Source organism: Micromys minutus, assembly GCF_963924665.1.
Source record: "Micromys minutus genome assembly, chromosome: 1".
Classification (NCBI taxonomy): Eukaryota; Metazoa; Chordata; class Mammalia; order Rodentia; family Muridae; genus Micromys; species Micromys minutus.
Genome location: NC_137969.1, coordinates 202,573,079 through 202,598,189, shown reverse-complemented (window position 1 = coordinate 202,598,189; position 25,111 = coordinate 202,573,079). Strand labels below are relative to the sequence as shown.

At 38.5% G+C, this 25,111-nt stretch overlaps 1 protein-coding gene across 1 annotated transcript in view; it reads right to left on the bottom strand.

The window, feature by feature from the left end:
* Positions 1-25,111, bottom strand: part of MIPOL1 (mirror-image polydactyly 1) — a 286,282-nt gene that overhangs the window by 80,271 nt on the left and 180,900 nt on the right. Inside the window, exon 9 of the mRNA XM_080936131.1 lies at positions 24,420-24,514. Within this exon, the coding sequence (XP_080792257.1) occupies positions 24,420-24,514 (95 nt within the window). The remainder of the gene's footprint in view (positions 1-24,419; positions 24,515-25,111) is intronic.

Sequence of the window (25,111 nt, the reverse complement as noted above, 5' to 3'; positions counted from 1 at the left end):
AAACTTCATCACATTATTAATATGAACTACATAAGATCAGTGTAAAAATAGGAAAGTAGATCTTTAAGCTCATACATATTTATCTCTTTTCCTAAAAATATGTTCAGCATCAAATATTTACCAATTATTGATATATCACAGGATATTTCAACAAACAAATAAAAAGCGTTATTCTTGAAGAACTTACTCCAGAGAACAATGAACAAAGAAGATAGAGTCTAGTATCATGATTATGAAAAACCAAGAAAAGCACAAGAGCGAAGAGATGAATGTACTGAGGGTACAAGTTATTCTTAATAGTGTGGTTGGCGATACTTGAACAAAACAAAGAACAGACTGCAGTGACCTTCTGGGTGAACTGTGGAGAAACCATACTTAGAAATGTCTGTAACAGTCACAAAAGAACACACATGGTATGCACTCACTCATAAATGCATATTAGACCAAAAGCTCACAATACTCATGACACACCAAACCCAGACACTGTTTCTGTTAGCATTTTGTCTAAGCTCTGGCCCCACAGTTACTTGTATGCCTGACTCACCATAAAAGGAGCTGCTTGCCCTCTTTGCTCTGCTCTCTCCTACTCTTGCCTTCTTGCTCCTGCTCTGTCCTCTTGCCCCTTGCCCCCTCTCTACCCTTTCCCCTCCTATCTCTCTTCCCCTGTGCTCAGGGCCATCCTCTATTCTCTCTCTCTCTCTCTCTCTCTCTCTCTCTCTCTCTCTCTCTCTCTCTCTTTCTGTCTCTCTCTCTCTCTCTCTCTCTCTCTCTCTCTCTCTCTCTCTCTCTCTCTCTCTCTCTCTCTCTCAATGACCTAAATATACTATTCTCTACTATACCATCCTATGCAACCCCTTAGGAAGAATAATGTCGACTGTCTGGACTACCCATTACTCCCAGGGACTAGACCATCAACCAAGGAGTTTACATGGAGGGGTCCATGGCTTCTGATACTTATATAGCAGAGGATGGCCTTGTCTGATATCAATGGTAGGGGAGATCTTTGATCCTGTGGAGGCTTGATGCCCCAGCATAGAGAGATGCTGGAGTGGTGGGGCAGGAGAGGGTGGGTGGGGAAGCATCTTCATAAAGGTAAAGAGGAGGGGGAGGGGATGAATGTGGGATGGGGGTTGTAGAGGGGTAACTTGAAAGGGGAATATCATTTGAGATATAAAACAATGGAATGATTAATAAAACAACAACAACAAAAACAAAGAGGCATTCAGAAAAGGAATAAGCTCTTCAAAAGGAAAGGACAAAAGAAGGAAATGTCTGTGATAATAGTCAAGTGTGGCTAGAGTGAGCCAAACTTGGAAATTTTAAGAAATGAAGCTATAGAGATAACTGAGGATCAGATGTGTTTCCTTTTCCAAGCAGGTATTAACTGTAAATAGATATCTTCTTGATTATTTACTTTGTGCCCACTTTCTCTTTTCTGAGTTGGGATTATGCCTGGCTTGAATTTGTTCAGCTCTTGCATGTGCTAATATAGTCTCTGTGATTCACATGAATAGTTCATATTATTGTGTATTGAAAATGCTGTTTCCTCGCACCATCCACCACCTTACAATTGGTCTGGCTCATCTTCAAATTGTTCCTTGAGCTGTGAGGGAAGGGGTTTGGTAAAGACATTTAATTTAGTGTTGGGTGTTTCTTGTCTCTAGTAGCTTCATGCATTATGTCCAGTTGTGGGTCTCTGTTTGTTTCCAGCATGGCATTAGGAATCCTGTTATTTCTATGCTCATTTAGCAGAATAGTAGTAGGTGTCCCCAGCACCAGAATCTATGGCTTATTTAGTCTCATGTTCTTAGCCCCATCAACAGTGTCAGGACTGAGTTCCACTTCACCTAGTGGGCCCTAAATCCAACAAAAATGTGGTTGACTAAGCCTATAACATATACGCTACTACTGCACCAGTATGTTGCAGGCATGTCACTTTGGAGGATGAAAATTTCATAGCTAGTTGAGACTGATGATTTTTGTCTACTCTGGTAGTATTTATAGTATCCTCCAACACTGTGACCTAGAGTTGGTAGGGGTTGAAGTTTCTAATTGAGCACCAATATGCTGTATCCCTGGTCATGATTACATGATTTCTCCATGGATGATGACATTACTAAGATATGTCTTTACTAATAGAGTGTAGATATTAAGTTGAGGTGGGCAACCAATAGCCTTGGCAACAGCCTGTGATATTTAGAAGCACTGGGTAAAGGATGTGAGATACCTTTGGCCAATGATTAAACACAATGTAACCCATTCCTGACTCTAGAGGTTTTACTTGGTAGGAGAAGATGTCTAGTTGGGGCACTGTCTTTAATTTAATTTAATTTAATATTAGGATACTTTTACAGTACTAAATTTTCATATGACTTTTCAGAAAGGCTTTGATTGTTAGTTAGACCTCTATATATTCCCTCTGATCCCCTGCAGTAGTAATTTGAATGGGAATGGCCACCTTACTCATATATTTGCATGATTAGTCCCTACTTGGTGAACTGTTTGAATAAAATTAGAAGGATTAGTTGCCAAGACTATAGTTTACTCTCCACAAACTCACAGAAAGGCCCCCATTGCTGAAGACAACACTCAACTCATTGAAGTTTGCTTTCTAATGAGAGACAGAAAGGGAATGGATCCAGATGGGAGATGAGGTGAAGAGGAAGTGGGAGGAGTAGAGGGGGAAGGAAACTGTAATCAATATATTATGTTAAAAAAACTATTTTCAATGAAAGGAGAAACAAGGAAGATGGTGGGGCCTTGTTGGAGTAGGTGTATGATTCAGGGTGGCCTTTGAGATTCCAAGAGCCCATGTCAGGTTCAGTGGTCTCTGCCTGCTGCTTCTGGGTCAGGACGTAAAGCTCTGACAACTTATCCAGCACCATGCCTGCCTTCCTGTTCCCTGCTCCCTGAATTGGTGACAACAGACTAACCCTCTGAAATTGTTAAGTTAGATGCCAGTTAAATATTTTCTTTCAGAAGAGTTGCCTTGGTCATGGAGTCTCCACAGCAGTAGAAACCCTAATTAAGACACCTGCCCTTTCACCCACCCCTTCATTTAATCTCCCTAATCTAGTCTCTCCTTTATCTCTTAATTTATATTCTATTTCTCTTTCTATGCAGAGACCCTTCCTGTCTTTGGTCCCATATGAACTACGTAGCCTATGTGGATATTTTAAATGAAGAACATGTATCTAAATTAAAAGCTAATATCAACATATTAATGAAAATATTTAACATTTGTCTGTCTGTGTCTGGGTTACTTCACTCAATGATTACTTCTAGCTCCATCCATTTATCTGCAATTTTTATTTTTCTTATAAAGTGAATATTATTTCATTGTGTGAAGGTACAACACTCATTATCTATTCATAGCTGACCAACATCTGGGCTCTTCCCTACTTCTAGCTATTAGGAATAGAGAAAAATGAACTCAGGTGAGCAAGAATCTGTGCAGCAAGATGCAGAGTCTTTTGGGTACGTGCCTAAAAGTATTAGAGCTAGAACCTGTCATAGATTGGTTTAAGCTTCTGGAGAAGTCTCCACAGTGGCTATACCAGTTTTCACTATCAACAGCAATTTCTTAGTGTTACATTTCTTTGCATCCTCACCACCATGGGGTGTCATCTGTTTTGTTGATTTTGCTTATTCAGAGTGGAGTAAGATGAAATCTAAAACAAATTATAGCTTGCATATCCCTGAAGGTTAAGGATGTCTAACATTTCTTGAATTGTTTTTTGAACACTTCTGTTTCATCTTTTAAGAAGTCTATGTTTACATCTGATAGAGGCCTAATATCCAAGGTATACAAAGAACTCAAGAAGTTAGACACCAGAGAATCAAACAATCCTATTAAAAAATGGGGTACAGAGCTAAACAAAAAGCTCTCAATTGAGGAATATCAAATGGCTGAGAAGCATCTAAGGAAGTGCTCAACATCAGTAGCCATCAGGAAAATGCAAATCAAAACAACCCTGAGATTCCACCTCACACCAACCAGAATGGCTAAGATCCAAAACTCAGATGACAGTAGATGCTGGCCAGGATGCGGAGAAAGAGGGACACTTCTTCACTGTTGGTGGGGTTGTAAACTGGTACAACCACTCTGGAAATCAGTCTGGCGGTTCCTCAGAAAATTGGACATAGTACTATCTGAAGACCCAGTTATTCCACTTTTGGGCATATACCCCAGAGATGCTCCAACATACAACAAAGACACATGCACCGCAATGTTCATAGCAGCCCTATTTATAATAGCCAGAAGCTGGAAAGAACCCAGATGTCCTTCAGTAGATGAATGGATACAAAAATTGTGGTATATTTACACAATGGAGTACTACTCAGCTATCAGAAACAATAACTTTATGAAATTCTTAAGAAACTGGATGCATCTAGAGAATATCATCCTGAGTGAGTTAACCCAGTCACAAAAGAACAGACATAATATGCAGTCACTGATAATTGGAAACTAACCCCAGAAAGCACTGAACACCCCAGAAACAACTCATAGACTATATGAAGTTCAAGAAAAAAAGGCCAAAAAGAAAAAAAAAAACTATTATGCTTAATCTTTACACACCAAGAAAACTTTGACTATTTCCAGGTTACATCTTGTTTTACATGTACTTTACTCTCATTGTAACTAGTAAGATCTTAATGCATACTATCAAACTTTAAAAAAAATCAATGTGTGTAGGTTTTTCAGAGTTCTGTGGGAATTTTCTGAGTTCTGTGGGTATTTGTGACACTGCCCTCTGACAGATGTATAACTTGGAACAATCTTTTCCACCATTCTCAAAGTTGCTACTCCTACTTGCTTGATATTTTTCCCTGCTAAATAGGTTTTGGCTTCGTGAGTTTCCATTTATTAATTATTCTTAGTGGCTGTGCTAAAAGTATCCTATTCTGAAAGTTCTTTCCTGTGCCAATGAATTCAAGCCTATTTCCCACTTTCCTTCCATCAGATTCAAATATCTTGTACTGTTGGGGTCCGTAAGCACCATGGAGTTAAGTTCGGTGCAGAGTTCTAGATATGCATCTGTTTTCAGTCTTTCAAATGCAGTCATCTCAGTTCTCCAGCACCACTTATTAAGAATGAAGTCTTTTTTTCCCCCCCAGTGTGTATTTTTGGCTCCTTAAAAAACTATGGGTCCATAGATATGTGGAGTTATGTCTAGGTCTAAAATTTTATGATCATCATTATTCAGAAAGCAATTTTATGAATACATTTTGTCTATTCATTAAAAAAAAACCCAGCAGATTTGTGACTAGGATCTATGATTTTAAAGCCAGGTAGTTTTACCTGGGTTTATACAACTAGATGTAAATTTCTTCCTGCATGGACACAAAAGCAAAGAGGAAAAGAGTTGAACAAACCCACAGTAAGCTTACCTCTGCTGCAGAAGTGAGTCCATTTTGGTTTGGTTGGTATTGCTGCATACACCTACATAACATTGTTAGTGGTATTAGGTTTGAAATCCTCCAGTAGCACCTTCTGGCGTTATGAAGGCAAGCCAGTAAATATATATATATTTTTCCAGTATATAATCATATATATTATGATTAGGTATACATTATACATACATGTATACATACATACATGTTTGTGTAAATGTAAATCTATCTGAATACTTTAAGAGTTATTTTTATTTAAGCCTGGATAGACACAATTATTAATTTATGATATATATTTGTCTCTGCATCTCTCTGAGCATACATTACTAGTATCAGTTTTCTCCCATGAGACCAGAACTTTTTTTTTCTTTCATAACTTAGAAAGCATTGGGAAGCTGGATTACTATAGTAATTCTTAGCATTTCACTTTTGGACTTTAAACAACATCTATTTAGAGGCTCAAGAAATATTATTTGCATTTCTTAAATATAAAGAAAATTAGTTAATTCAGGTATAATTAAGTTTAATTAACTAAATGAAATAAGAAACAAATAGTGTAGGACTTAACATTCCGCTGTTTTGAGAAAATTCGTTTTGGCAGAGCGGAGCCTGGCCTACCTGCCACCCGGATCGGCGGCTCATAGAGGCTGAGCAACTGCGATTGGGAACAGAAAATTAGAACTTCTGTTTCCCACCCGGAGGCGACTTCCAGACGCAGAGCGTAGCCTGGTCTACCTGCCAGGCAGCTCATAGAGGCTGACCAACTGGTGAGTGGGAGACCTAGACCGCAGGGGAGCAGAGAGATCTCTGCGAAGTGCACAGGGAAAGTGCACCCCCTGCCTTGCCCTGCCCTGCCATGCCTGATCCAGCAAACAGAAACAGAACTTGGAACTTCTGCTCACACCCGACGACTCTGAGGCATAAAACAGGGCTCTAACCATCTGACACCTGAACCAGTGAAGAACCAGGGACACAGACCAGATACAAGGGAAAGGCAAGAACATATCAATGACAACAAAATTGCAAGAGGAAAGAGAAAGAGTATATCCCAAGGGAACCAAGACAATCTAGCAACACCAGAGCCCAGCTCTCCCATAACAGCAACCATCGGAATTCCAAACACTCCAGAAAAAGAAGACACAGACCTGAAATCATACCTCAAGATGCTGATAGAGATACTTAAACAAGAACGGGAGGAAAAGCAAAAAGATTCAGAAGCTTTTAAAGAAGAAACAAGAAAAACACTCAAAGAAATCAAAGAACTAGAGGAAAACAGAACCAAAGAAATAAAGGAATGGAAGAGGGAAATTAAAACAGAGATTGACACAATAAAGCAAACACTAAAAGAGATAACCCTAGAGTCAGAACACCAAAAAAAAAAAAAAAAAAAAAAAAAAAAAAAAAAAAAAAAAAAAAAATCAGGAGTCACAGAAGCAAGCATTTCCAATAGATTACAAGAGATGGAAGAGAGAATCTCGGGGGCAGAAGACAACATTGCAAACATAGACAAAACAGCCAGAGAAGATGCAAAAAACAAAAAGCTCCTAACCCAAAATGTCCAGGAAATCCAAGACACAACGAGAAGACCGAACCTAAGGATAATAGGAATAGAAGAGGGAGAAGTGTATCAACTAAGAGGCACAGTAAATATCTTCAACAAAATCATAGAAGAAAACTTCCCTACCCTCAAGAATGAGATGACCACAACCATAAAAGAAGCCTTCAGAACTCCAAATAGGTTGGACAAGAAAAGAAATACCTCCCGACACATAATAGTAAAAACATCAAGTGCCCAAAGTAAAGAAAGAATACTAAAGGCAGTAAGGGAAAAAGGTCAGGTAACATAAAAAGGCAGACCAATCAGACTCACACCCGATTTCTCAACAGAGATTATGAAAGCTAGAAGAGCCTGGACAGACATCATGCACTCCTTAAGAGACCACAAGTGCCAGCCCAAGCTGCTATACCCAGCAAAACTATCAATCACCATCGATGGAGAGACGAAGATATTTCAAGACAAATCAAAATTCACACAATATCTGACCACAAACCCAGCACTACAACGAATTATAGGTGGAAAACCCAAAACAATGAGAGAAAATAAACCTAGTAAAAACAAGAAAACTCCTAAACAAGAAAACTAAAAGAAGAAAAAAACACAGACACAACTCAACCCAAAAAAGCAATAATGGCAGGAAACAGAAACAACTACTCCTTGTTATCTATTAACATAAATGGTCTCAACTCCCCAATAAAGAGACATAGACTATCAGACTGGATACATAAACAAAATCCAGCCTTTTATTGCATACAGGAAACTCATATCAGAGACAAAGACAGACACTATCTCAGAGTAAAAGGGTGGGAAAAAAACTTCCAAGCAAACAGCTCCAAGAAGCAAGCTGGAGTGGCTATTCTAATATCGAATAAAGTAAATTTCCAACCAAAAGTTATCAAAAAAGATAAGGAAGGACACTTTTTACTCATTACCGGAGAAATCTGTCAGGAGAAACTCTCAATCCTTAACTTATATGCTCCAAATAAAAAATCACCCACATTCATAAAAGAAACCCTACTAAAGCTCAAAAAATACATTTCACCCCACACAATAATAGTGGGAGACTTTAATACCCCACTCTCACCAATGGACAGATCAGGGAAACAGAAACTGAACAAGGACACTGCAAAACTAGCAGAGACTTTGAACCAACTAGAATTAATAGATATATACAGATCATACTATCCCAAAGTAAAAGAATACACCTTCTTCTCACCACCCCATGGCACCTTCTCGAAAATTGACCACATAATTAGACACAGAACGAGTCTCCATCGATATACGAAGATTGAAATACTCCCATGCATCCTCTCAGATCACCATGGGCTATGGCTAATCTTTAACAACAACAAAGACAACAAAAAGCACACATACACATGGAAACTAAACAATGCTCTGTTAAAGGATAGCAGGGTCAAAGAAGAAATAAAGAAAGAAATGAAGGATTTTCTAGAATTCAACAAAAACGAAAACACAACATACCCAAACCTATGGGATGCAATGAAAGCAGTATTGAGAGGAAAACTCATAGCCCTAAGTGCTTCCAAAAAGAAACTGGAGAGAGCTCACATCAGCAACCTCACAGCACAGCTAAAAGCCCTAGAACAAAAGGAAGCAGATATACCCAAAAAGAGTAGACGGCAAGAAAAAATCAAAATTAGGGCAGAAATAGACCAAATAGAAACAAAAAGAACCATTGAAAAAATCAACAAAACAAAGAGTTGGTTCTTTGAGAAAATCAACAAGATTGATAAACCCCTAGCCAGACTAACTAGAGGGCAAAGAGAGAGTATCCAAACTAACAAAATCAGAAAGGAAAGTGGGGACATAACAACTGAAACTGAGAAAATTCAAGAAATCATCAGATCATACTACAAAAACTTATACTCCACAAAATTGGAAAATCTGGAGGAAATGGATGAATTCCTAGACAGATACAAGGTCCCAAAGTTAAACCAGGACCAAGTAAACCATCTAAATAACCCTATAACACCTAAAGAAATAGAAGAAGTCATCAAAAGCCTCCCAACCAAAAAAAGCCCAGGTCCAGACCGGTTCAGTGCAGAATTTTATCAGACTTTTATTGAGGATATAACACCAATACTCTCCAAAATATTCCAAAAGATAGAATCAGATGGATTATTACCCAACTCATTTTTTGAGTCTACAATAACCCTCGTACCTAAACCACACAAAGACCCTACAAGGAAAGAGAACTTCAGACCAATATCACTTATGAACATTGATGCAAAAATACTCAACAAAATCCTTGCAAACCGAATCCAAGAACACATCAAAACGATCATTCATCATGACCAAGTAGGCTTCATCCCTGGGATGCAGGGATGGTTTAACATAAAAAAATCCATCAACGTAATCCACCATATAAACAAACACATAGACCAAAATCACATGGTCATCTCACTAGACGCTGTGAAAGCATTCAACAAAATCAAACACCCCTTCATGTTAAAAGTCCTGGAAAGAACAGGAATCCATGGCCCATACTTAAACATAATAAAAGCTATATACAGCAAACCAACAGCCAACATCAAACTTAATGGCGGAAAACTTAAAGCAATACAACTAAAATCAGGGACTCGACAAGACAGCCCACTCTCCCCCTACCTATTCAACATAGTACTGGAAGTCCTGGCTGGAGCAATTAGACAGCAAAAGGAGATCAAGGGGATACGAATAGGAAAGGAAGAGATAAAAACATCACTCTTTGCCGATGACATGATAGTGTACTTGAGTGACCCCAAAAATTCCACCAGAGAACTCTTACAGCTGATAAACAAGTTCAGCAAAGTGGCTGGATACAAAATTAATTCAAACAAATCAGTAGCCTTCCTGTACTCACAGGACAAACATGTGGAGAAAGAAATTAGGGAAAACGTACCCTTCACAATCGTTACAACAACTATGAAATACCTTGGTGTGACTCTAACTAAGCAAGTGAAGGACCTGTATGACAAGAACTTCAAACCTCTAAAGAAAGAAATTGAGGAGGATCTCAGAAAATGGAAAGATCTCCCATGCTCATGAATGGGAAAAATCAACATCTTAAAAATGGCCATCCTACCAAAAGCAATCTACAGATTCAATGCAATCCCCATCAAAATTTCAACCCAGTTCTTCATGGAATTGGAAAGATCAATGTGCAATTTCATATGGAATAACAAAAGACCTAGAATAGCGAAATCCATCCTCAACAACAAAAAAACATCTGCGGGAATCACTATCCCTGACCTCAAACTATATTACAAGGCAATTGTGCTGAAAACTGCATGGTACTGGTACAGAAATAGGCATGTGAATCAATGGAATAGAATAGAAGATCCAGAAATGAGCCCTCATGTATATGGTCACCTGATCTTTGACAAAGGAGCAGTAAACATTCAATGGAAATAGGACAGCCTATTCAACAAATGGTGCTGGTCCAACTGGCACTCAGCATGCAAAAGAATGAAAATAGACCCGTTCTTATCTCCTTGTACAAAGATCAAGTGTAAGTGGATCAAAGATCTCTACATTAAACCAGATACACTGAAACTATTAGATGAGAAAGTAGGGAAAACCTTAGAACACATAGGTACAGGAGAAAATTTCCTGAACAAAAACCAATGGCTCAAGCTCTAAGATCAAAGATTAACAAATGGGACTTAATGAGATTGCAAAGTTTCTGTAAGGCTAAAGACTTCGTCAAGAAAACAAAACGGCAACCAACAGAATGGGAAAAGATCTTTACCAACACCACATCAGATAGAGGCCTAATATCCAAGGTGTACAAGGAACTCAAAAAGCTAGACACCAGAGAATCAAATAACCCTATTAAAAATGGGGTACAGAGCTAAACAAAACGTTTTCAGTTGAGGAACACTGAATGGCCAAGAACCAACTGAGGAAGTGCTCCACATCCTTAGCCATCAGGGAAATGCAAATCAAAACAACCCTGAGATACCACCTCACACCAGGCAGATTAGCCAAGATCCAAATCTCAGATGACAGCAGATGCTTGTGAGGCTGCGGAGAAAGAGGAACACTTCTCCACTGTTGGTGGGGTTGTAAGCTAATACAACCACTCAGGAAGTCTGTCTGGCGATACCTCAGAAAATTGGATATAGTACTACCTGAAGCCCCAGCTATTCCACTTCAGGGCATATACCCCAGAGACACTTTAATACACAACAAAGATATATGCACCACAATGTTCATAGCGGCTCTATTTATAATAGCCAGAAGCTGGAAGGAACCCAGATGTCCTTCAGAAGATGAATGGATACAAAAATTGTGGTACATATACACAATGGAATACTACTCAGCCACCAGAAACAATGACTTAACCAAATTCTTAAGAAAATGGCTGCATCTAGAGAAGATCATCCTGAGTGAGATAACCCAGTCACAAAAGAACAGACATAATATGCAGTCACTGATAGTGGGATGCTAACCCCAGAGGCTTGCACTCCCCCAGAAACAACTCACAGATTGTATGAAGTCCAAGAAATAAAGAAAACAAAAAAAATATACATATATTTACAAAACAAGAAGACTTTGACTATTTCCATGTTGCATTTTGTTTTGCATGTACTTTACGCTTATTGTAAATATTAGGTTTTCAATGCATACTGTCAAGCCCTTGAAAAAAATCAAGTTCTGACGAAAAAAATATATTCACATGGTTTTATGTAAAAATTATTTCAATGTCTGAAAAAACATTACTGACAATAATGTATAATTTTAAGCAAAAAATGTTTAAAATCTGTACATTTATATTTGTTTTGTAAAATAAAGTCGTTTAAAAAAAAAAAAAGATTGAAATACTCCCATGCATCCTCTCAGATCACCAGGGTCTACAGCTGGTCTTAAACAACAACAAAGACAACAAAAAGCCCACATACACATGGAAACTAAACAATGCTCTGTTAAAGGATAGCAGGGTCAAAGAAGAAATAAAGAAAGAAATTAAGGATTTTCTAGAATTCAATGAAAACGAAAACACAACATACCCAAACCTATGGGATGCAATGAAAGCAGTACTGAGAGGAAAACTCATAGCCCTAATTGCTTCCAAAAAGTAACTGGAGAGAGCTCACATCAGCAACTTGACAGCACAGCTAAAAGCCCTAGAACAAAAGGAAGCAGATATACCCAAAAAGAGTAGACGGCAAGAAATAATCAAAATTAGGGCAGAAATAGACCAAATAGAAACAAAAAGAACCATTGAAAAAATCAACAAAACAAAGAGTTGGTTCTTTGAGAAAATCAACAAGATTGATAAACCCCTAGCCAGACTAACTAGAGGGCAAAGAGAGAGTATCCAAAATAACAAAATCAGAAAGGAAAGTTGCGACATAACAACTGAAACTGAGGAAATTCAAGAAATCATCAGATCCTACTACAAAAACTTATACTCCACAAAATTGGAAAATCTGGAGGAAATGGACGAATTCCTAGACAGAGACAAGGTCCCAATTTAAACCAGGACCAAGTAAACCATCTAAATATCCCTATAACACCTAAAGAAATAGAAGAAGTCATCAAAAGCCTCCCAACCAAAAAAAGCCCAGGTCCAGACGGGTTCAGTGCAGAATTTTTTCAGACATTTATTGAGGATATAACACCAATACTCGCCAAAATATTCCAAAAGATAGAATCAGATGGAATATTACCCAACTCATTTTTTGAGGCTACAATAACCCTCGTACCTAAACCACACAAAGACCCTGCAAGGAAAGAGTACTTCAAAACAATCTCACTTATGAACATTGATGCAAGAATACTCAACAAAATCCTTGCAAACCGAATCCAAGAACACATCAAAACGATCATTCATCACGACCAAGTAGGCTTCATCCCTGGGATGTAGGAATGGTTTAACATAAGGAAATCCATCAACGTAATCCACCATATAAACAAACTCATAGACCAAAATCACATGGTCATCTCACTAGACTCTGAGAAAGCATTCGACAAAATCCAACACCCCTTCATGTTAAAAGTCCTGGAAAGAACAGGAATCCAAGGCCCATACTTAAACATAATAAAAGCAATATACAGCAAACCAACAGCCAACATCAAACTTAATGGCGAGAAACTTGAAGCAATCCCACTAAAATCAGGAACTCCACAAGGCTGCCCACTCTTCCCCCTACCTATTCAACATAGTACTGGAAGTCCTGGCTGGGGCAATTAGACAGCAAAAGGAGATCAAGGGGATACAAATTAGAAAGGAAGAGATAAAAACATCACTCTTTGCTGATGACATGATAGCGTACTTGAGTGACCCCAAAAATTCCACCAGAGAACTCCTACAGCTGATAAACAAGTTCAGCAAAGTGGCTGGATACAAAATTAACTCAAACAAATCAGTAGCCTTCCTGTACTCAAAGGACAAACATGTGGAGAGAGAAATTAGGGAAAACGTACCCTTCACAATCGTTACAAAAACTATAAAATACCTTGGTGTGACTCTAACTAAGCAAGTGAAAGACCTGTATGACAAGAACTTCAAACCTCTAAAGAAAGAAATTGAGGAGGATCTCAGAAAATGGAAAGATCTCCCATGCTAATGGATTGGAAAGATCAACATCTTAAAAATGGCCATCCTACCAAAAGCAATAGACAGATTCAATACAATCCCCATCAAAATTCCAACCCAGTTCTTCATGGAATTGGAAAGATCAATGTGCAATTTCATATGGAATAACAAAAGACCTAGAATAGCGAAATCCATCCTCAACAACAAAAAAACATCTGCGGGAATCACTATCCCTGACCTCAAGCTATACTACAAGGCAATTGTGCAGAAAACTGCATGGTACTGGTACAGAAATAGGCATGTGGATCAATGGAATAGAATAGAAGATCCAGAAATGAGCCCTCATGTATATGGTCACCTGATTTTTGACAAAGGAGCCGTAAACATTCAATGGAAATAGGACAGCCTATTCAACAAATGGTGCTGGTCCAACTGGCACTCAGCATGCAAAAGAATGAAAATAGACCCATTCTTATCTCCTTGTACAAAGCTCAAGTGTAAGTGGATCAAAGATCTCCACATTAAACCAGATACACTGAAACTATTAGATGAGAAAGTAGGGAAAACCTTAGAACACATAGGCACAGGAGATAATTTCCTGAACAAAACACCAATGGCTTAAGCTCTAAGGTCAAAGATTAACAAATGGGACTTAATGAGATTGCAAAGTTTCTGTAAGGCTAAAGACTTCGTCAAGAAAACAAAACGGCAACCAAGATAATGGGAAAAGATCTTTACCAACTCCACATCAGATAGAGGCCTAATATCCAAGGTGTACAAGGAACTCAAAAACTAGACACCAGAGAATCAAATAACCCTATTAAAAAATGGGGTACAGAGCTAAACAAAACGTTTTCAGTTGAGGAACACCAAATGGCCAAGAAACATCTGAGGAAGTGCTCCACATCCTTAGCCATCAGGGAAATGCAAATCAAAACAACCCTGAGATTCCACCTCACACCAGTCAGATTGGCCAAGATCCAAAACTCAGATGACAGCAGATGCTGGCAAGGTTGTGGAGAAAGAGGAACACTTCTCCACTGTTGGTGGGGTTGTAAGCTAATACAACCACTCAGGAAGTCTGTCTGGCGATACCTCAGAAAATTGGATATAGTACTACCTGAAGCCCCAGCTATTCCACTTCTGGGCATATACCCCAGAGACACTTTAATACACAACAGAGATATATGCACCACAATGTTCATAGCGGCTCTGTTTATAATAGCCAGAAGCTGGAAGGAACCCAGATGTCCTTCAGAAGATGAATGGATACAAAAATTGTGGTACATATACACAATGGAATACTACTCAGCCACCAGAAATAATGACTTAACCAAATTCTTAAGAAAATGGCTGCATCTAGAGAATATCATCCTGAGTGAGATAACCCAGTCACAAAAGAACAGACATAATATGCAGTCACTGATATTGGGATGCTAACCTCAGAGGCTTGCACTCCCCCAGAAACAACTCACAGACTGTATGAAGTCCAAGAAATAAAGAAAACAAATATATATATACAAAACAAGAAGTCTTTGACTATTTCCATGTTGCATTTTGTTTTGCATGTATTTTACGCTTATTGTAACTATTAGGTTTTCAATGCATACTGTCAAGCCCTTGAAAAAAATCAAGTACTGACTAAAAAATATAAAAAAAAATGTAAATATCCAATTAAAAATTTAGGACATACTAATGGCCAAAAATAAAATAAAATAAAATAAATATTTTTTTAAAAAAAAAAGAAAAGAAAATTTGTTTTGTCTAGACTTGTACATGTCAGGGATATTGCCCATATGCCATTTAAAATAGGTGTTTGAATATCTTTGCAGAAAATTGTCTGCAAGTTTTTAATTGTGGTAAAACAACAGTCGCTTCTGACAGTAAGTCCTACAGAGTGTTGTACAGCTCTCATTACTAGCACATTAATTTTTACTCTCCTTCCCCCAGCCTCTGGTTAGTTGTATGTTTTTCTTTTTTTCTTACAACATTATTTTAAAAAGAGAAAGAGATACATGTAAAGATTTTCAAAAGCATTTTTCATAAAATTATATGAATATATTTTTTGCCAGTATGTGATTTTTTTAAAGGTTTGATAGTTTGCACTGAAATCTCACTAGTTACCATAAGCATAAAGTATATGTAAAACAAAATGTAACATGTAAATTGTCAAAGTTTTCTTGGTATGTATAGATTAAACATAATGATTATTAAATACCAAAAATTGCCACAAGGCTATCTATCTTCTTAGCTCTTGAGTTTTTATTGATTTAAGGTTTAGGTTTACCCCATTCTGAGTGGGTGCTATACAATTGTTGTTGGGTTTTTCTGTTGTTGTTTTCTAAGAAGGACTGAGGCTTCCACTTTTTGGCCTTTCTTTTTTTGAGCTTCATATGACCTGTGAATAGTTTCTTGGATATTCAGAGCTTCCTAGGGCTAGTATCTGATGATCAGTGACTGCATGTCATGTTTATTCTTTTATGATTGGGTTACCTGACTCAGGATGATATTCTCTAGATGCATCCATTTTCCTAGGAATTTCAAAAAGTCATTGTTTCTAGTAGCTGAGTAGTACTCCATTGTGTAAATATACCACAATTTTGTATTCATTCATCTGTCGATGGACATCTGGGTTCTTTCCAGTTTCAGGCTATTATAAATAAGACTGCTATGAATATGGTGGAGCATGTGTCCTTATTGTATTTTGGAGCATTTTTGGCATATATGCCCAGAAGTGGAATAACTAGGTCTTCAGATAGGACTATGCCCAATTTTCTGAGGAACTGTTGGACTGATTTCCAGAGTGATTGTAGTAGCTTATAACCCCACAAATAGTGGAGAAGTGTTCCTCTTTTTCTGCATCCTTGCCAGCATCTGCTGTCATCTGAGTTTTTGATCTTAGCCATTCTGACTGGTGTGAGGTGGAATCTCAGGGTTGTTTTGATTTGTATTTCCCTGATGACTAGCATGATGATGTTGAGTATTTCCTTAGATGTTCTCAGCCATTTGATGTTCCTCAATTGAGAATTCGTTGTTTAGCTCTGTACTCTATTTTTTAACAGGGTTGTTTGATTCTCTGGAGTCTAACTTCTTGAGTTCTGTTGAGAAGTCGAGTGTATTTCTGATTGGTCTGCCTTTACATGTTACATGACCTTTTTCTCTTACTGCTTTTAGTAGTCTTTCTTTGCTTTGAACATTTGGTGTTTTGACTATTATGTGTTGGGAAGATTTTCTTTTCTGGTCCACTCTATTTGCAGTTCTGTAGGCTTCTTTTATGCTCATGGTCATCTCATTTTGAAGGGTAGGAAAGTTTTCTTCTATGATTTTGTTGAAGATATATTCTGTGCCTCTTAGTTGATATTCTTCACCCTCTTCTATTCCTATTATCCTTAGGTTTGGTCTTCTCAATGTGTCCTGGATTTCCTGGATATGTGGGTTAGGAGATTTTTGATTTTTTTAAAATTTTCCCTGACTGTTTTGTCTATATTTTCTATGTTGTCTTCAGTCCCTGAGATTCTTTCTTCCATCTCTTGTAGTCTGTTGGTGATTCTTGCATCTGTATCTCCTGCTTTCTTTTTTATGTTTTCTATCTCCAGGGTTGTCTATTTTTGTGTTTTCTTTATTGCTTCCATTTCCATTTTTAATTCCTTCATCTGTTTAGTTGTGTTTTCCTGTAGTTCTTTGAGTGGTTTTTGTGTCTCCTCTTTAAGAGCTTTATTTGTTTATGTGTGTCTTCCTGTGATTGCTTAAGGGAGTTATTCACGTGCTTTTCGAAGATCTAGATCATCTTTGTAAAGTATGATTTCAAGTCTGATTCTTCTTGCTGTGGTGGGAGAGCTGGGCTCTGATGTTGCTATGGTTGTCTTGGTTTCCATTGCTTAAGTTCTTTCGTTTTCCTCTTGTCTTCTTGTTATCTGTGATTATACTCGGTCTTGTTGTCAGTGACTAGCACCTGTCTCTTCTGTGGATCTGACGGCCCGTGGGCTCCGGAAGAATATTGCTTCTGAGTGTTCGGCTTTTTGTGGGCAAGCAGTGAGTTCTGATGGCAGTGACTTGGCTCTGTCTTTGTGGGCTCAGGTGTGGGAGGTCTTGTGAAGCTATTCTGGGAGCTCAGCCCTCTGCCCACAGGTCCTGAGTACTACCGAGAAATCTAGGCCAAAACGGACCCTTTTCCAGAGAGTACTGTACTCTCTGCTCTCTGAGAACTCCCAGTGTGCTCTCCCTGGGCCTATGTGCCAGGATCACCTCTGGTCCAGGTGTAAGAGGGCCTGTGGAGCCCATCTTCAAGCACTGCCTTTCCAGGGCAGACCCTGGTTCCCTCTGCCAAAGGCCTGGGCCTTACTGTGGGATGGAAAGGAACCTTTTTCACAAGCACTGCCAAGCTCTCTCTCTGCTTGGTTACTCTAGGCACAACCTTACCAGGCCTGTGCCCCAGAATCTCTGCTGGTCCAGGTGACCTCTTTTCTTTCTTTTTTTCCCCAGATACTCTGTATTTATATTTGTGATACTATTTCTTTACCCCGCCCCTCTTCTATCCCCTTTCCCCCTCCAGTTGCCTCCACAAAGTTGCACTCCCTTCTGATCCCCCTCTCCACACCATTCCCTTGTCATCCCCCTATTTGGAAAACATGTCCTCTCTGGAACAAAAGGCTCTTCTCACATTGATGCCAGACACTGCTATCTTCAGCTACATATGCAAATGGATCAATAGGTCTCTCAAAGTGAGCACAGAGGTTGGTGTTTTAGTCCATGGAAATTTTGGAGGGTTTGGTTGGTTGATAATGTTGTTCTTCCCATGAGGTTGCAACCCCTTTCAGCTCCTTAGGTCTTTTCTTTAGCAACCTCATTGGGATCCCGGAGTTCAGATCCATGGTTCGCTGCAAACATGTTCAGCTGTATCTATATGACTCTAGCATAGTCCCAGAGGGGGCATCTCTGTCTGGTTCCTGCCAGTAAGTACTTCTTGGGACCATCTATAGTACTTGGATTTAGTTACTGCATATGTGGTGGATCCTCAGGTGAGGCAGCTTCTGATTGATCTTTCCTTCAATCCCTGTTCCTCTATTTGACCTTGCATTTTCTCCCATTTGTTCTCTTTTCTAAGAAGGACTGAGGCATCTCCATTTTGGCCTTCCTTCTTTTTGAGCTTCATAATGTCTGTAAATTTTTTCTTGGGTATTGGGTATTCAGAGCTTTCTGGGGCTAGTATCCACTTATCAGTGAATGCATACCATGTGTGTTCTTTTGTGACTGGGTTACCTCACTCAGAATGATATTCTCTAGTTCCATCCATTTGCCTATGAATTTTATAAAGTCATTGTTTTTAATAGCTGAGTAAACTGTGTAAATGTACCACATTTTCTGTATCCATTCATCTGTTGACGGACATCTGGGTTCTTTCCAGCTTCTGGCTATTATAAATAAGGCTGCTATAAACTGGTGAAGCTTGTGTCCGTGTTATAGGTTGGAGCATCTTTAGGGTATATGCCCAGGAGTGGAGTGGCTGGGTTTTCAGGTAGTATTATGTTCAATTTTCTGAGGAACTGTCAGATTGATTTCCAGAGTGGTTGTACCAGCTTACAACACCACCAACAGTGGAGGAGTGTTCCTCTTTCTCCATATCCTCACCAGCAACTGTGTCACCTGAGGTTTTGATCTTAGCCATTCTGACTGGTGTGAGGTGGAATCTCAAGGTTGTTTTGATTTGCATTTCTCTGATGACTAGGGATGTTGAGCATTTCTTTAGGAGCTTCTCAGCCATTCCATATTCCTCAATTGAGAATTCTTTGTTTACCTCTGTACCCCATTTTTAATAGATTATTTAATTCTCTATAGTATAGTTTTTGAGTTCTTTGTATATATTGTATATTAGACCTCTATCAGGTGTAGAATTGGTAAAGATCCTTTCCCAACTTGTAGGTTGCCATTTTGTCTTCTAAATGGTAAGCTGTATTTTAACTTCATTTTTTTTGACAATGAAAATGCAGAGATTTACTAAGTTACTTAGAGAAGAAGATGAAGAGCTCACACTATGTAACAAACACTGACTAGTTCCCCCAGAACACCCAGGAGGCCTTGAAAGTTTTTCATAAAGATTATAAAGCATCCCTTTTCCTCTGGCTGCCCTTCCTCCTCATTACCACTGCCAGTTCTTCCTCTTACGGCCTTTTGTCTCTCCCTCTCGAGGAGCAGCAGTGATCATATTGTACTGCACTGTGATTGCCTTGTCATTCAGAATAAAAGGGAAGGGAGACAAATATGTGCTGGTGTGTTATGAACAACACTTTATGTGTCTTCATGAATGTATGTATATGCATGTGTGTCTATGTATTATGTGTATGTGTACATACGTGTGTACATGTATCAGTCTAAATAAAGATTGGGTTCAATTCCTCTCAGGAATTTTGTGTGTGTGGCCATTGTGTTTTGAATTGGAAGCATGTAAACTTCTGTTTTACAATATGATATTTTTGAGAAAAAGCCCATTCAGTGCCTCAGGAGGCACCAATGAGACTTCTTCACATTGAGCCCTTTCTCAGCTTTTTTTTGACCTGCTGTATGAGTTGAGAAAAGGAATGGTGTAGTGAACAGGGCATGGAAACACTGTCAAGTGGCCTTTGAACTTCTGGAAAGCAGATGTTGACAGTGAGAAGGGCCCTGCTGTCCTAGACTGCAGCATTAATTCCCAGTGTCTTCTAATACGTCCTCCATAATAGTTCTTAGGGTAGGCTGATCTACAGACTACAGGAGGGAAGAAAGAGAAACTGCCTAACAGCCCAAGTGTAAACATACCACGTCCTTGGGGACAGCTTGAAGGTGACCCACTTCCAAAAGATGTTACTATTGTCGTTTTCTGAATAAAAAAGTGAGAATACAAAGCTAGAAGCTCGGCGCTGGGAAGCTTATCCATGGAGATAAATCTCAATTGTGAGCTCCTGCTGACTGCCTCAGCTTCCCCAGTATTTCTGATGGATGCATTTCTGCTGGGTGTTCGGAAGCTCCCAGTCTCTGAGCCAGGCTGCTCCAGTCATCCCTCTTGACTGTGGTAAGTTCCTGTTTGATTGTATTAAAGACAGAAACGTATCCCACATAGTACATTTCCAGATTGAACTTATAGAACACATGGTGAAATCTGCTATCAATCAAGGATCACAGAGCAATAGAAGTTCAATATGATCTTAGTCAAAGACGGAGAGAGGTTTCCCTGGGCAGTGAGGTAATACAGCACTGCAGTCCACTCGGACAGCACAGGGTGGAAAGCAGCCTTTCCCCAAGTGGGGATGTTTAGCACACTGCTGGTATGCTCACCCATCAACAGGTGGTACATACCTCTCTGTACAGAGAATGCCTAGCATGTCTGCAGAGGCCTCTGGATTTTACTCAGTGTCCCAAGGAGACAAAGTCACCAAGCATGAAAAAGTACTTAGCACGTTCACTGGATATGCTGCCACTCCCAGACATCTATGACATGTCACCACTGGTGCTCCCCCGGCACCCATGTACTGAACTATCGTGATGGGTTATTGTTCAGGGGCTGGTTGCAGCGCCGACCCATGAAGTAAATAGGAGGCATGGAGATATTGACTCTTACTCTGAGCCTGAAGTCTAAATATTTTCTGGCTTCCCAGTTGCTTATCATTTGAAACTTTCCCCCTAGTATAGTGAGACATTTTAAAAGTATATTCCGATTTTTCTTTGTAAGAATCTGCCTATTTGTAGGTATCCCATATAGAAGGCAACATATAATACTTGTTCATTTAGCCAAGGAGGACCTTGAGAGCCTAAGTCTGTTGCCACACCTCCCAAGTGCTGGTTTACAGGTGTGCATCCCTCTCCTGGCATGCTGGTTTGTGTTTCGCTTTGTTTTCACTTATAATAGGTTTTAAGGTTTACGCATGTTGTTTGGCATATATGGAAATTCCACTTCACTTCAAAGTTGAATAGCATTCTGTTCTATGTAGAAAGACGAAGGCTACCACATTTTGTTTCTTCATTTGTTTGTTGATGGTCGCATGAGCTGTGTCTATGGAGGGAGTAATGCTGCTATGCATGTTGCTATGACAACACCTGCTGGAACCCTTGATTTAATCTCTTGTGTATACGTGGAGGGGTAGAACTACTCGTCAGATGGTAACTCTATGTCTGACTTTGGAGGTACTGTCACATTGTTTTCTAGAGCAGACAAGCCATTTTGAATTCTTATCAACATTTCATGAAGGCTCCTAGTACCTTTTCTATTTTGATAGGTACATGCATCTTCTCAGTTGAACTTTCCAATGCATTTCCTAAGAACTATAATTGAACAGGTTTCTTTACTGACACTTATGCCATAAACAAACGTGTAGCATTTATTCATTTATTTTTACATTAACATGTGTGCATGCATGAACGCATGTGCATGTACATGTGTGCTTGGAGTCAAAGGACAACTTATGAGAACTTGTTTTCTTCCTCCGTAGTATGAATTTCAGAGACTGCATTCAGGTCATGAGGCTTGTCAGTAAGCTCCCCCATTTGCTGGACCCTAATTCCTTGTTTTATATTAAGAATAGGCACTACATAGGCTGACCTGGAATTTACTCCACAGTTCAAGCTGCCCACTGTTACTCTCTGGCTTTCCCAGCTGTTCTTTTTTTTTTTTTCACACCTACTTAATATCATTGTCTGAACATCTTGCTGTTATGCAGGGACTCTAAATCCCATCTCTTTCTAACTATAGCAGAATGCAGTTCCAGTGGCTCTTTCAGAAAGGTAAGGCTCATTTACATAAGACCACTGTGTAGCCTATGACAAAAGGTGGGATGAGAAAGGTATGTGGAAAGTGTATCTCCATGGCGGTAATTGTTAACTCTGCTCAGAGCTAGGCTATGCAACTTAGATTTAGACAATTCTAAGGTGATTCTTTTAATGTATTCCTTTTTACTTCACACACACACACACACACACACACACACACACACACACTTGTGCTAGTGACCCCAAGGATATCAGAAAAGGACATCTTATTCCATGGAACTGGAGTTTAGGCAGTTGTGAGTTGCTGGGTTTGGGTAATAGAAACTAACCCTATATTTATTAGTGAGTAAATTAAGTGATACTCATAATTAAGAATGGAACATAAACCATACAAATACTGCAAAATTCATTCTGCAATTCAAACCACAAAAAGTGGGATAGCAAGATGTTCTCCTGTTCTTTACCATTAGGGTCTGCCTATGTACACCCACCTATACACACTGACTACCACTGGACAAGCAAATTGACCAGGCAAACATATGCAACCTTTTACAAGTGTAGTTTCTACAAGTCTATAATGAAGTACTACATGGTGGAGGGTTTAAAAGAAGAGAAAGGTAGAAACACAGGAAGGTTGAAATCAGGGGTCAGGTGAGCTATGCTCTCCATTGGCTGTTAATCTTTCCCACACAAAATTAGAGTTGGCATTTTGATGGCAGTCTACATGGCTGCCCTCTGCCCCTGCGTCTTTATGAGAAATATCTCAGTGTCTCTCGGACTCTGTACAAACTTCCTTTTTTTTTTTTTTTTTTTTTTTTTTTTATAAAACACCTGTCATGCTGAATTAAAGCTCAGCCAAAATGACCTCATTTTCACATGTTTCCCTCTTTAATGATCCCATTCAAACAAAGTCACATTAAAGAGTTATAGAAGTTCAGCCTGGTTTCGCAGGGAGGAACAAAATTCAATCCATTGAATAACCAACCACTGCACATGTCCTGCATATCTGAAGGCAGGATTTCTTAGCTTTTTGCTAGGAAAATAGTAGAATTTTCTTTTCAAGAACTCTCATGACCAACGCAGTGTTTGAGCCATTTGTGGTGACAGAAATGACTGGCATTTTTATCCCATAGCACTTGCAATTATCACTCAACTAGTATTCACAAGCACTTCTAGTGAGAAACTGCAGTTATTAATATATGCACTGCTGGGCTTGCCGCTGTGTAATGCATTAATAATGAAGACCATACGCATCATGACATACACTTGCGTTATTGCACAGACTTACATGTGTTTTAATCACATTTAACTATGTTAGTTTGAGAAAAATACAATTGAAGCTTGATCCAATAGTCTCAGTGGGTTTTCATACTTCAGACTTAAGGGAGTTGTAGACTCAGTATTCAAGAATCAGACAGGACACAATATATTAAAGTATGTTTTTTTTTTTTTACCATGGTCCACCAAGGCGCCATATTTTACATGTAACCTAAAATACATCTCTTATATACCACTCAAAAACCTGAAACAAAATTATCATAAAACAATTATTTACCCTTACTGTATAGTATACATTCTGATACTTTCTGTAATACTTCCCTTTAATATAAAAAGTTATTTTTAACTACTAAATTTAACTTTATAACTAGTCTTAAAATGAAAATGAAATAATTTGTTAAGTATCTTTGGAGACATTTTCTTAGAAATTTCTCATGCTATATTCTAAAGGGTAAAAGCTGAAAAAAAGGTGAAAGCTTATGTGATGTATATACATACATATATATTTATACACACACATATATATATACATATACACATATACATATAATGTATATATATACATACACACATATATAATGTATACACACTTTTTTGCACAATTCCTCAAACACATAATTTTAGAGGTGGCATTTAAATGAGCAAATATTTGAACTATCTAGGTGTCACTTAGACAATTGATTATGTAAATGTATGTTAATGAATTATGTATATTTTAATGGTATAAACATAATTTTACTAAACATAGAAGCAAAGGCTTAAAAATAATATTTTAGACAATTTACAAATTCTAAAAATGCTTTAAATCATCAGAGCTTAATTTCATTGACAAATTTCTTCACTTACAACTACAATATCAGGTACAGGGGTTTCTCAGAAAATATTTACTTGAAGTATAAAATGTTTTACCTGTAGTAAACTCGTAATGTCTGGATTTCTTCTTCCAGCCTTTTGTACTGTTCAACTGCAGTTTCTCTGGCTTGCTGCATTGATAGTAATTTTGCCTGCAAATAATTGTTTTAAAATTGGGTATTAATTTTGGTATGTTAAAATACAGGATGGAGAATGACTGTTAGTTAAACCTTTTGAATGGTTTAAAATTCTAGCCATATTTTTCACAGTCTCAGTCTCCCACAAAGTAGTCCTACTACATTGGAAATGGGAATACTTGAGACACAAATGTTGCGAGTGTGCTAACTTTGCTGGTTACTAAACTTCAGCCTTATTTTATCTGTGCTATCAGGTTATGCCTTTCTGCAATGTTTAACTTTGTACACATGATTCAGAATGTGGAGCCTGGGTTCAGGGCAGCATCTGGAGTAGAGACAAGCAGAAGGAGCATTTCACATGAAGTTTAATGTGGCTCCACTGCCTGCTGCCACTAGGTTTTCTTTTAACTTTATTAACAGTAAAACTCAGGATTTTAAGCATGTTGTCAAGCCATCTTTGATACACAAACCTATGACCTGATGCCCACAGATAGAAGTTAACTCTGTCCACTCCTCTTCTGCTAGGGAAAATTTCCTCCTAAAAGTGCAGGGGCAGAAACTTTCTCACAGAGATACTTTGCTCAAGGATATTATCTAAAAGAATAGGCAATC